The sequence below is a fragment of the Bombus affinis genome, chromosome 14 (genome assembly GCF_024516045.1).
Source record: "Bombus affinis isolate iyBomAffi1 chromosome 14, iyBomAffi1.2, whole genome shotgun sequence".
Classification (NCBI taxonomy): Eukaryota; Metazoa; Arthropoda; class Insecta; order Hymenoptera; family Apidae; genus Bombus; species Bombus affinis.
In genome coordinates, this window is record NC_066357.1 from 3596183 (window position 1) to 3609793 (window position 13611).

The following is a 13611-nucleotide window of genomic DNA, read 5'->3' on the forward strand; positions in this document are numbered from 1 at the left end:
TTAGTATAACGATGTAAAAAGTTAATTGTAGACCTTTCATTAATAAGAGTTTTTCTCACAGAAGTAAAAGCAGAAGTAGAAGCAGAAGCGGACTGTAGTAGTGGTCAGCAATAAGGTTGAAAGAACGTCAATGCGGGGCAGAGTCGTAAAAGGTCGAGTTTCACGAGCAATACAGAAGAGGAAGAGGCATTTTCCGAGCTCGAGTAAGACGTAACTGGTTACGAGATTACACGTACAACAAGCGTGCATTGAACCTGTGGGATAGCCAGCGAAGGTCACGCCGAAGTGAGGATCATCGAACCCAGCGCACACCACGTGAGCCGTTTTCAGCTGTTCGCTCGACTAGCCGAGCAGAGGAATTCGTCGAGCTGGACAGCTCGAGATTTTGATCGATCACTGTTCGATCCATAGAAACATGGATTCGTTCGAAGGAATTTAGCGACATTAACGCACATGTTTGTGTGTTAAATATCGAAAAGACAAGGCATATTCGTCGTAAGATACACGTATAGAAAATAATTGGCAAACAAATAAAAAACAATAATAATTCGAACTCGATGATAACGGTTTAAGAATTGATTTCAACCAAAGAATAGGATTATGCGAATAAGAATTAAATTATTTGTTAATGGAATCGAATGGAAAATTTGAATAATCGGCGCATTTGTTTCCGACTTACTATACGTCAGTAGCTCAAAGAAGAAGCCACGCTTTGTAGCGTGAAGTCGTACTTGAACCTGATAATCGATGCAACCTTCAGATATCGAAGACACGTCTTCAAAGGATCGCTGATAATCTCTTGCAACCGTGAACAAATTATCTGCTTTCTGTCTTCCTACAGTCTTTCGATCTTCCGTACCTCAAGATGTTAATTGAATGCTTTGATCGTTATACTTTTTCTTGTATTTTATTTGTTACACGTTATTACTAATATCTTTTTTATTTTTAAGTTTCCGTTTTATTCTGGATCAAAGGATACAAAAATAAACGGTATATTTTTGAAGCCAGTATTCTTTCTCACGGAGTAAAAAAAGGCATAAATAGTAAAAAATTGCGTAAAGAATTCGCTTCGAGTCACTGCAACTATTGAAGCGATATTTACAACAGGACCTGTTTTACAAAAGGTTCTACTAGTCTGAATTTCTTTTTTTGTGACGAATCAAAGTGTTAACTGTGCAATAAGTCGATACTTCAAAAAGGAAACGATGTTTCGTATCGTGAAGTTGCGATGCTCGAAGGTAGTGATAGTAGTTCATAACGTGTACAGATTAAGGACGCTTTAACTAGCGTTAGACGTGTTTCATACCATATGTGTAATCCATGCTAGTTGCTAGAGGAACATTTTAGATGAAGTTCTCTTAACTTACTGTCCAAGAACGAAAAAAGATTAACATGTCAACAACTGAGCAAAATCGGTCTTATATTATTATTCTAATATTCTAGTATTATTGTAATAATCTGCTTCGAACAACAAAATTATAAAATAACAAAGGAAACGGGAAGAAAATTCTAATTCCCACAAGCGAGTACGTGTATGACACGTAGTAAAATAAGTATATTTAAACAAATCTAAACAACCTGTTGTTTTATATTTAAAATTTGTTTGCAATACACATATGTATATATAAAATACAACGTTCTACTTACAAGCTAAGGATAAGCTAAATAAAAGCTAACTAAAACGCGGGAAATTCGATCGATATAAAGAAAGAAGGGTATAGACGTATCTCGACGCGACCGTTCCGATCGAGCAACATTATTTTCCCAATCTAATTCCGTATCTTCAAACGTAATAGTACGTGTTGGCCATGATCCAAACCTGCCTACACGTTTGATTGATCCCCTCGAATACGAGTTCATGTGTATTCCTTTCGTTAACTGAGATCACGTGATCCGCACAGTGACCCTCTCTCCCTCCCTCCCTCCCCCTCTCTCTTTATCTCTCTCTCTCTCTCTATCTATCTATCTATCTATTTGTTACGTCAGATTTGCGGTAACGATAAGTTAGGCGAGCTATTAACGATAAGGTTCTCGATAGATATCGATAAATTGAATCCGCATAGATACACCGATACCGTTGAAGAATCGATAATATCGAAATATTATAGACAGTTCGCTACTATACGGATAAGGTGTATCGATAATTTGATATCGACATATATCGTTAAGACATTGACAAGTTTTTTTAAATAAAATTTTACATCTTCCTAACATTTTTCACTTATCAGTGTGAGTCGATGTACGGCCAAGTACCAATGGAAAGACATCGAAAGAAAGAAAAAGAACGAGAAGAGTATAAGAATAGATGCTTAGCATCGACCTCCTGTAGAATACTGTTAATCGGGTCCGAGTACTGTTAAACTTGGCAAGTGGAGTAGAGGTATATCGATATGATTCGTCCGTTTCCTCGGAACGAGGTAACGAGGAACCAGAAAAATTGTACCGCTCGATGGCCCCTGTGAGTCATTCGATTCGCTATGATCGTCCATAATCGTCCTTGAATCACGTGTTTCATGAACGAGATAGGTCAAAGATCGGTGGCTGACTGATCACTGTTGCAGAAACATCCATCTCTTCTTTCGTTCCGTCAGACCAAAACCGATACACCATTTATACCCTTCTGTTCTAGTAGAGACATAAACTATCTTCCAACGAATCCTTCTTTGGAAGATTCGCAATTACACGGCGGTAGTCGAGGCCATGTTAGATTTTTCCTCAAACTCAAGGTGACACGAACGCGACGATTAGACGGGAGATGGAATCTCGACGCTCGAGGAGATCCGGTAAATCGAGTTCGTTTCTACTGCATCGAAATAATTCATCAACGAGATGAGAGAGACTTCCAGTCTATTTCGAGATGAAATAACATTCTGCAGAGGCTCTTTAGGTGGAAGCACACCGGCGGGATTCACCAGCCATCGGTTATATCGGTGCTCGTAAATTTGTTAAAACGCTTGGATGCCACTCAAACGGAAACGGAAAGCTCGCAATGCTCGTCATCTACGCGAATCCTGACGTCTCGGTTTTTTAACAATCGACCACTGATTACGGGATGAGATGCGCGGTACCTTTGTTCGCGAGCGCCAGCGTTCGATATCGATTTTCTTGAAACAGAAGTAGAGAGAGATTGAAATTTAGCTTAATTCGGAAGATCCTCCGTTGAAAATTTATTGGATGAAAATATGTCGGACGTGTAAACGGAATATGATTCAGGAGGAAGATATTATGGAAGATGTTCGATGGAAGTTGAGTTTGGAAGATGGCCTGAGATAATGAAAATCCTCTAAAGTCACAGGTTCTATCTTTTATTTTCATATTTCTGGGTTAAATTCCCATTATCCCTCTACTTCTTAAATGCTTAAAACTTCATTTTCACTTTCTTTGCTTCCAAGTCCCCGACTCTAATTCCGTTATTCCGCCGTTTTCGCTTAATTTCTATCTCCCATTCCTTCTGCTTCGAAATATCTGAAACTTCCATCGCCCTTAGCTGGAACTTTTCCGTCGCTTTCGTAACAAATTCTAGTCTCTATCCTTTCCGCTCCTCCAGTATTTAACATCCTTATTATTTTTCCTACGTGTCGATTTCAAAATTCTGAGCTCCAAGAGAACAACGCAAAAATTCTCCCAGTTCCAGTCAATTTCCTCAAAAACTCTCATCAATACGCAACTTCGGGGTCTTTGCAGCACCACGCCAATCCTCGAATTCTCGATCGCTGCCGATAAAACTCAAACTTCGCCGTCCTCTTGAACAAAACCCGGACCAGAAGCGAGCCTGGCCAAGAGACCGGCAGCGATCGGTGTATTTGAAGAAACGTCGAAAGCAGAGTTCTGAGCGTCGAAGAGGATCTGCCGCGGTAGAAGAGGCGTAAGGAACACAGAGGCACAAAGTTCATCGTCTTGGCCGTTTCCGTATAGAAGAAAACAGCACGTTGGAACGCGAGGAGTAAGGAAGACGAAGATAGTGGCCCGGTCGACGCCCCCAGGAGTCGTTCAACCCGGCGATCGTCGACGATCGGCCTTGAATCACCCGTACCCGTTTACGGGAGCGGCGTACGCGGCTTCGAGCAGCAAGCAGACCAAGTCGAGGCTTCCGGTAGAGTCCTGGATACGGTGGTCGAACATGCACGAGGTAAACGATCGTGGATCTTCCCGCGAGAAAATCGAAATTCCCGAGAAACGTTGTCGAGCTTGTTTATCTAAGAGGAAGAAGAAGAAGAAGAAGAAGACAACGAAGTGGAGGAAGAGAAGGAATATGGTGGAGACGATGAAGAGGGAGTATACAGTGGAACTTCATTTATCGGAATCCATCAGAGGACGAGCGATAACTGGAATTCGTACAATAGCAACTCATTGGTTCTACTCGTTAACGATTTTTCGTTCTCGCGGATGGGAGTTCGTGTTTGCACGAGTGGAATAATTGACAGGAGTTCGCTTAATCGAGTATCGGCTAAAATTTCATTCCAATAATAAATGAAGCTCTCTAATAGGAAAAGAAGAATACGATGACGTAGAAACGGTAGAAAAAGTTGACGAAAGAAAGATGGTAAGAGGTAAGGGAAAGAGGCAAAGTAAAAATAGGAGGAGAAGAATAGGACGAGGGAAGAACCGAAGACGACGAAGAAAGAAAACGAGAAAGGCAAGAACAGATGGGAAGAATATGACAAAGAAAACACAGATGAAGACGATCAAACAAAAGTAGAAGGAGACGTCTCTTTCGACGAAGACGAAGAGGAAGAAAAGGATGACGCAGAAAATGAAGAAGAAGAAGAAAAAGAATGAAAAGCAGAGGAGCTTAGCCCTTCTCGCGAACTTATTTTCACCGCGAGACGAGGCAGCTTGGCTGGCTGGCTGGTTGGCTGACGATGTAATGGAACACGTGCCTCGAGATAACGACGTGGAAATGAAAGGCAACGAGTGATAATGGCTCTGGCATATGGGGTTCGCGTCTAGGTGACGAGTCGGTGGAAAAAACAAGTTGAGAGTGCGCGAGGGGAATTTGTGTTGAATGTTTCGTGGAATTACAGGTGGATGAATGGATGAAGATGCAGAAGATTGTTAGGGGTTGCGAGCTTTTCGGCAAGCCAACAAGTTTGCCGACTCTATGAATGTATGTCGAGTGGGACGAGATTTGATTAAGAAATTGAATGGGTAGGTTGGAGGCGCGTGGGTGATTTAGGTTGCTCTTTAATGAGGCAAGTTGACGAACTTAGATCGATGGGGATAGTAAAACATTGTTAGAATTCGTAGATAGCTGATTATGCAGATTGTAGGGGATTTGAACGATTCAGAAGGAAATTACAAAATTCATTGGCTATTTGTGTGTATATATATATACACACACGAGCGATACAGATTTTTGTAATTAGGATAAGTTAATGAGCAACGATCGGTCGAGAAAATCAAAAAAGACATAATGGATGTCGGGTGGTAAAAACAGAATGGACAGGTTGAAATGAAAAAAGCGTAAAAGAATGTGATGTAATTGTAGTTAGATGATTTGGCAAAGTTAGACCAACAGTGTAATCGTAGAAAAATTATCACGGCTTGCGAATCAGCTTCATGACTAGTACTAGTCTAGCTCGTGTAGAACAGAGCAAGAATATAAACAGTTATAAGTCGAGGAATCTGATAGGCTTGGAATAATAACGTGGAAAATTGCTACAGTCTGTGGATCAAAGAAACGGCGAATCTAAGTTTGACTCGAGCGAAAGACAGGAAATGGTACGTGTCGGATAGAAAAACAGTCTGAGTAGTCGAAAAAGCCTAAGATTGCGGAGTTGGTGGTGGTACGGTACCATGAATAACAGGAAGAGCTGCGATCAACGGATTTCGACGACGATGAGTGCCGTCCTTAGACGAGTCCTCGCTTTATCTTCCAGGAAAAATTTACTGCGATAAGCTAATCCTTCCTTAGCAGAACTTAATAGCTTAAGGAAAAGCGGAGTTGACGAATTAATTTGCAGTGAATTTTTGTAAAAGTATTTTGCAACTTATTTTAAAAGCTATAGGTTACTTTAAAAATACGACTTTAATGGATAAAATAGATCTATCGTAGATTAATTAACAAGTGGTTGGCTTTTAGCGCATTTCTAGTTAATATAGAAGCAGCTGTTTCACGAATAAGAATAATCGATTCTCATTAATTCTTGGATATTCCAATTTTTCATTGAAACTTGGCTATTAAGGGAAGACCCTGAGTCGTTGGAGCAAGGGAGCAATTGGAAACGGTGCCGCAACGCTTTCTACGCTTTTATCGAGCCCATCGATCGGCGTGTTACGACAGATTCAGCGCGCGAGCTCGCGCGATTGCTGCACCAGGCTCCGCGGCGGCTGACGAGGCGAAATCGCCGCGTGCATTACGAAAGTTAACTGGAGCACGAATCGACTTTCGATTCGGTGGCAAGGGGACCCCGCGAAAACCGAGAGTTACTCCTTCGAGTGCTGCAGTTTCGCCTCGAATCATCCAACTTCTTCCCCTTGCCAAGCAGAAGAAAAAGTAAGATCGCAATCTTGCCCTCGAATTCGACCTCGGTAGCTTCTGCATTACGTAAATAACGCCTCGAGAGTTTTGTGGCGGATTCGTTTCTCCTTCACAAGGGAAAATCTCATTCGAGATGTTAAATCGTATTCCCGAATATTATTTGTCAGATATACAAAGTGATAAAAAAGGAATCTAAGATTTTGGATGCTTAAATTTCTTACTTAGGGACGTAAAGATGTTACATAGTTATTGCATAGTTAGAATCCTGAAACTCATAGCATGTCGATCACCATCTGTTAACATATTTGTATCTTTTAACGCGGTACAGTGGGTCTTTTTGCAACACGCTGAATGTGAACGATAAATTGTCGTACTTAATTAATCGCACCCAGAATCGATCGTCTTCGACCATATCCTACCGCAACCAATCTACGAGTATGCCTCGCCCATTCCCAGGAGACCTACGCAGACGTCCCCAGAGGTTCCATCCATCGAAGACTTATATCGACTACACTGGATCCACCAGTTTACTTCGCAGTAAGTTCCTTCTGACGAGAGAACCTATGGTAAACTTTACAGTTAACAAACTATCTAATATCTCTCTAATATCTTCTTGCTCAAAGGACAAGGAAAATCGACCTCCTACTTTCTATAATTCTCGTTCGCTCGATTTCACCTCTTCGAAGTATCGAAAATTGATCGGGGAACCAGCCAGATGATTTTAAGTCGAATCCCTAGCATGTTCTATCAAAAGAAATTCCTACAGTTACCTAAAAGACTACTATCGTGAAATGGAAGATACCAAGCTTCCATCGCTTCCAACTTCCGCTTCGACGATCCTCTTTGCTCGATTTCGTGTCTTCGAAACGTCGAGGATTGCTTCGGGAACCGTCCAAGTAATTTCCGATGCTTTTTATATCGGAAGAAAAAGTACCTCGAAGAGACGAATTTTCGCGGGGAAGTTAGTGAACGTTTCCACAGGCGAGTTAGAGATCGCGGCAGGGAGCAGCGGGATATCTAGTCGCAGGTCATTCACATCGCGAGGGGACGAGCAGTAAAAATAGAACGAGAACGTCAGGAGTGCGTGCTCTCACGCGCGACCACGAGGATGATATCGACGAAGACGACGAAATTGACCTAGAAGAGTAGGAGAACCCTTTGACACGTCCAAAACGTATTTCCAAGGGTTCTGTTTGGCCAACTCGGTGACGTGGATTCCGCTACCTGTATGTTCGATTTCCATCGAATCTCATCCTCTTCGATCCTCTTCAATTGAATGGCGTGGTTCGAATTGCGAGAGTACCTGTGTCGTAAAAGTATTTTGGGAGCGATTTTTAAACGAGTGAGAAGAGTTTGATCCAGAGATTTGGGAGTTTTACTCGAAGAAAGAAATCTAGAAATTCGGAGATGCGAAGGAAGAATATTCGGAGCAAATGTTTGGGATTGACCCACGTGAACGAGGACCATTCAAGTTTTTGATTACAATGCTTAAATTGTAAATCGAACGAATCCTCACTAACGTAACTTCAAACACTTCTATCTAGTTCACGGCTTAACGTTTGTAACGGACATTCTGTGAGACATACGAGAAAACTTCGTTAACGTCATGAGAAATCCTCAATTACCTAAAAGATATTTCTACCGTTAAAAGTTACCGTCTTATTCCAATCATGTACAATACAAAACACGGTAACAAATGGTCCCTACGAGTACCCTGCTCTGCCAACTGTTACTGAAGCTCACTGTCATCGCTAACGACCAATTAAACTGCAATTAGATTGGCTTCGCCCTGTCGGTAGCACTAACAAGACACTGCTCTCGCAACAGTCATGTTCGAATCGTAAGAATCATTAAAAACAGTTACACTGTACACACAAGGCTGACGATATATATTATTTGCTAATATACTCTAAAATTCTAAAACTCATAACTTATATCATTACAAAAGTACAACTCGTCAGAAACTAATTCCTAATTATTTGCAATAATTTGCTTTAATTCTATCGTCGATCGATTCGAGGCAATTTTCGATTGAAAGAATTATTTGATACGTACCTGCGTGTAACACCAATTTTCGGCCACAGGGGTGTTCACTTCCGGTGGTGGAGGGCTTGGTACACGGCTTACTGCCATACTACTGCTGCTGTGCAAGTTTGAGCTGACCCGCGACGTTTGAGGCGCACAGTCGCTCACCGCAAGTCTGCAACACGAACAAGTCGTTCCCATGTTAGTTTCAGTTTGCGCGATTCTCCGTAAAATTTCCGCGCTCTTTGGGGTTGCTACGCGTGACAATCACGCTAGCTGCCGCGTGTCGTTTTATTTTTGTTTCTTGGAAGCAAATTTCGCATTTTAACCATTCGTAGTTCTAGCGCTAACCGAACGTTCCTAGAACCATAAGAATTTCTTCTGTTGCTGAAACGAAGAACACTGGATGGAAGGCACGTGTGAACGAGTCTCTCGTTACATTATACTACGAACAGGGACACACGAGTCGCTCGATGCGAGGAAAAGGGGTGACCGAGGAAGGAGAACTGAACGTTGGAGGAAGTTGGAGAACGGAGAACCGCAGCGCGGGGAGGAGGGTAAGACGAATAAAAGAAGCATGAAAGAAGAAGGGTATGCAGGGCACGCGATGGTGCTCACGTGCGCCAAGTACGGAACTACTCGAGCATCATCGAGTCGAGTACATTAGCCTCGCAGGTTCATCGGACCTGCTTCTCGATTCTCTAGCCGAGCGGAGGTCGCAACGCGACTTCTCGTCTTAACCTTTTAACCCTTATCGAGTCGGTCAATCGATACGTTAACGCGATAACCGCGGGGGCGGATTGGTCAGGTTGGTTAATCGCATCGAACCTTCGACGACGATCGAGCGTCGCTGTCGTTTCTGCGCTGCACGAGCGCTTGCCTTTAGCGGAGATTACATATTTTGATTTTTTAGATAAACATCGAATTTGCCTTTTCGTACTTTATTTTTAATCTACATTGTTATATCATACACAAGTGATAATTTATCTTGTCCGAGAGCTAGCGAGAAACTTGTTAACGTTACGATAATCAAATATTTTTTATTTTAATCAACGAGTGATCCTATCCGTATCGGACCGAATGTTTTTATATCTTTTCAGTGACATCTGCGACGAGTACGTCACGCTGAAGTATCTTGCATCTTTTTCCAATATCCTATATCTACAGTTACACGCGAAAGTTTCGGGGCCAAATAGATTCTTCGCTTTATATTTCGAAAGCGGTATTTTGAAAGAATTTTAGGTAACATTATACAACGCTATAACAGCGTTTGCGTGTTGTATAATATTATCTTTTGCTTATCGCGCTCCTCGTATTACTCGATGTTACTTAAAAGTATTTCGGTTATCGTTTTTCGAATAGTTAAAAATTACAATCAAAGATTCATTGTAACCGGAAATTTTTGCACGCCGCTAAGTGCAAAGGTGCGAAATAACAGACAAAGGACGATGGAGGAATTTTCCTCGTCGATGTGACACGAGACCCTTGCATTTTTCCTAGTAGGCATTCTTTTCCGTGACGCCGAACGAACTGTATCGCGGTATAGTCAGAGATTAGGTAAGCGCTTTAAAATAGCATCGGGAAAGTGTAGTTTCGCTTGTATATTACGAAATATAAACATTGTCGAGGAGCATATATCTTACAACAATTTTAAACAGAATATTTATTAAAATAGATTTATGATAGGATTTTTGAAGGATACTTAAGGAAAGCTTCGAGGATGGATATATTAGTTGATAGATTTAACCGTATCGAGACATAGATTTATAAAAGAAAATTGATGAGTATCGATTTGAAATGCGCAGTACACAAGTTCAGCCCACAGACCTAGAAAATATATTGATGTGGAAGAATTTGCATGCGTCATAAGAGAATAATATTACCATACCGATGTGGCATTTAACGTTTGAACCTGAATATATGAATCTCCTATTGCTACCTCGATTCCTCCAAATAGATTCTTAATCTACGAAAAGCTATTGCAGTAATTGTTAATCATTGTCTGCGCCTACAAACAGCTATTAAAATGGATGAAAAATTACCATTCTTTAGCCACTTTTCTCAACGACCATCATCATCGCCATTAAAACGAATAATCGCGTTGTTTAGCGTCCATTCTATTCCTTTTTATCGGTTAATTTCCCACCACCTTTAAACGTAATCGCGCTCATTGCGTAACAATAATCGACTAATAAAGCCTTGCTTATTTTCCAAAATCACTACAATACGAAGTAATTTTGTTTGGTATCGTTATTTCTGGAAATCAATACTCAAACCGTGCCACTCGAGGCTGATAATAGGTACACGAAGGTAGAATGACGCTTTTTCTTTTCCCTAGTTTACGATGCCTTTTATCACGCCGTGCTATCTTTAATTTGATAATTATAGTCCCAGATGTAAACGCGATACCGAGAAGAAGAAGATGGAAACTTGTATGAAAATCATCGACGTTTCACGCCGATTGTCAATTCAATCGAAAACTGTTTATTCTCGAACACCCTGCGATGTGAACCTTTGATTCCCGAAATTAGCCACACGTCCGACTTTATACAATCAATTAATTATTATCACATTGATATTTGTATATTTTACTATCGAATTTTACTAACGTTACTATTACATCGACTTAAGAAAAGAAGGAAGGTACGTCAATTCGATAATTTTCTAAGGAATCTGTTTTCTGAATGCAATGTACGCTCTTAAAATTTAAATACAGAATAATTAAACAATTTCTGACATAGAAATAGAGCATTATAACTAAGAACTTTAAATTACTATATACTTCAAGAAACACTGAAATTGCTGGAAGAAAGACAAAGAAGATGACTAATCTTGAGTTTAATTCAACGAGTGTGTTATTCTTCTATGGTAAGCTGTCTAGTCAGGATTGTTTCTTACGGAAGTAAATCACACCGAGCAATTGACGATATATTAAATAAATTGTCTGATTTAACCAAATTTAGTGGCCAAGTAAATAAAACGATGAATAGCACGTTGAAAAAATTGTTTGCTTTAAAATGTTCTCGGTGTTGACACACCCCTCGAAACTAGCGGAGGATCGAATAAAAGCGTTCGTGAATGATCGTGACACCGGATGGATTAATATCAGTATTTATCCCCTTCCAAAGAACAACGTTTTGGCTTACGGATGCCGTTTGCGTTACATTCAGAGACGCATGGAGGTATGGAGGTGAACTACATACGGTTAAATTGTTGTTCAACAAACGGGCGCTCACGTAGCAATGGAAAAAGTGTTTCAACCGCGCATACGATTAACCGCGATACTAAAAAAAATAAGAGTACGTTGCGATAAGCGATTCTTACATCTTACAAACCGCATTTCCTGCGTAGAATCGTTATGCGAGTCCTTGTTTTTTGGATAAATATGTTCATCAGAAAATTCTAATTTCGCAGACGACCGGAAAATATTCGATTTTCATTTTGAAATTTTCCAATCCTTCGATATCCGAATCTATGAACTACGACGAGTTATGGGATATTTGAAATTTTTAGATATTATATCGATGCTTACTACGAACTATGATATTGTATAGAAATAAATCATCGAATAGCTATGTCTTGGGACAAGTACACGATATTTTTGACATTCGAAATGCGGAAGTATTTGTTGCTTCGATTTCGATACTTCGATAAGATACACGTATCTCCGTTTCCGGAAGATATACAACGAGTGCTTGGCAAACGAAAAACAGCCTCGTTTCCCCCCTTTCACTTTCCAACACACGCTGCTTGCGAGCAGCAAAAGTGCAGATAAGAGAAATCTCGCGATTAAGTTACTCTTACTTCGCTGTAAACGCGACAGAATGAAAGAAACGACCGAAAATTTTCACCAACCACGATCAAAGACAATTCGAGAAAGTATTCTGCATTTCCTTCGCGTTCGAGATTGAATCTTCTAGTTTCTTAAATGTCGCGATATAATCATAACATTTATCACATTTCTCGTCGCAGTGTCGCTATAAATACTAAGAAATGAGAATATTCGAGATAAATCTATTGGCGAACATGCAAAGCCGACAAACAGGATTATTAAAATGCCGATAAACATCTCTATAAAAATTCATGAAGCTGTGAAGCGAGTCATAGGATGACAAAGCCGTGAGACGATAAATTACCCAGCCATAATGTACGTAGGATCAAAATTCGTGTGGACTTAGCGTGTCACATAAAATAAAAGAGAACATAAAATAACAGAAATAAAGATATCGCGTTGCTTCCGATTTGATTTCTCTATTCTTTGAACCTTGCTCCGTTAAACGATAAGGCTTCTTTCCGCAACCACAGGTGTTCCATGTTAATCTTTGCCAGAACGAAACGTCCGAACACAAAGGGGACGACAATTCGCTGACAAAATCGCCTAACAAACAAAAACGGAGAAAGAACAATTCGTTCGGACGACACGCGGGTATAACAGCTGAGAAAGAAAAGAAGCAAAATTCGGCTGCGAGTCGCGTAAATCTGGTTTGAAAAGGCGAGCGTGATACATCCATTCGTTAAACTTCTTATCCGTCGACATGTTAACTGGCGCCTTTTGCACGATGTCCCTCCCGTTCACTGACGTTGCCTCGCTCTAACTTTCACTTCCACGTTTTACTCCCACGTTGCTTTTGCGCTAGATATACAGTCAGAGGCGTCGAACGAAAGAGGAAGAGAGCCGATATTCGGGGCGCACGGTGTTTCGAGCGACATTTTGCCGAGAGAAAGATAAACGGTTTTATCGTGATTCCACGTTTCAAGCCAGGTGAACGTAGGGTGCGTGGGTGGGAGGGAACGTGACCGCTCGTGTGCATGCTCGCGATCCGATTTTGTGGGAAACGAGAGACCGCATCCCAGCAACGACGATTCGCAGATCGCTTTTTCTATGCACGCGTGAGTGTGGTTCGTGGAAGGAATACGGTAACGCTTTGCTGATCGGTTATAGGGAGCAATCATCTTGCGATCGATTAGCGAGAATAAACGTATTTCCAGGAAATTTTGGCTGTGTCTTGTCCTCCATTGGATGCAAGTGACACGTGAATATCTGGCATACACTTGTTTATTTTATATATGTAATATTAGATGCTGGTTCTGAGTAATCAGTTCCA

At 40.9% G+C, this 13611-nt stretch overlaps 2 protein-coding genes across 3 annotated transcripts in view; both read right to left on the reverse strand.

The window, feature by feature from the left end:
- Positions 1 to 13611, reverse strand: part of LOC126924401 (speckle-type POZ protein) — a 44090-nt gene that overhangs the window by 10538 nt on the left and 19941 nt on the right. The window contains exon 2 of the mRNA XM_050738838.1: positions 8537 to 8681. Within this exon, the coding sequence (XP_050594795.1) occupies positions 8537 to 8681 (145 nt within the window). The remainder of the gene's footprint in view (positions 1 to 8536; positions 8682 to 13611) is intronic.
- The window catches only part of LOC126924398 (origin recognition complex subunit 2), a 112879-nt gene continuing 107836 nt past the window's right edge, over positions 8569 to 13611 (reverse strand). For both annotated transcript variants that reach the window (XR_007713500.1, XR_007713501.1), the window contains one exon: positions 8569 to 8681. The gene's annotated coding sequence lies outside the window, so the exon portion shown is untranslated. The remainder of the gene's footprint in view (positions 8682 to 13611) is intronic.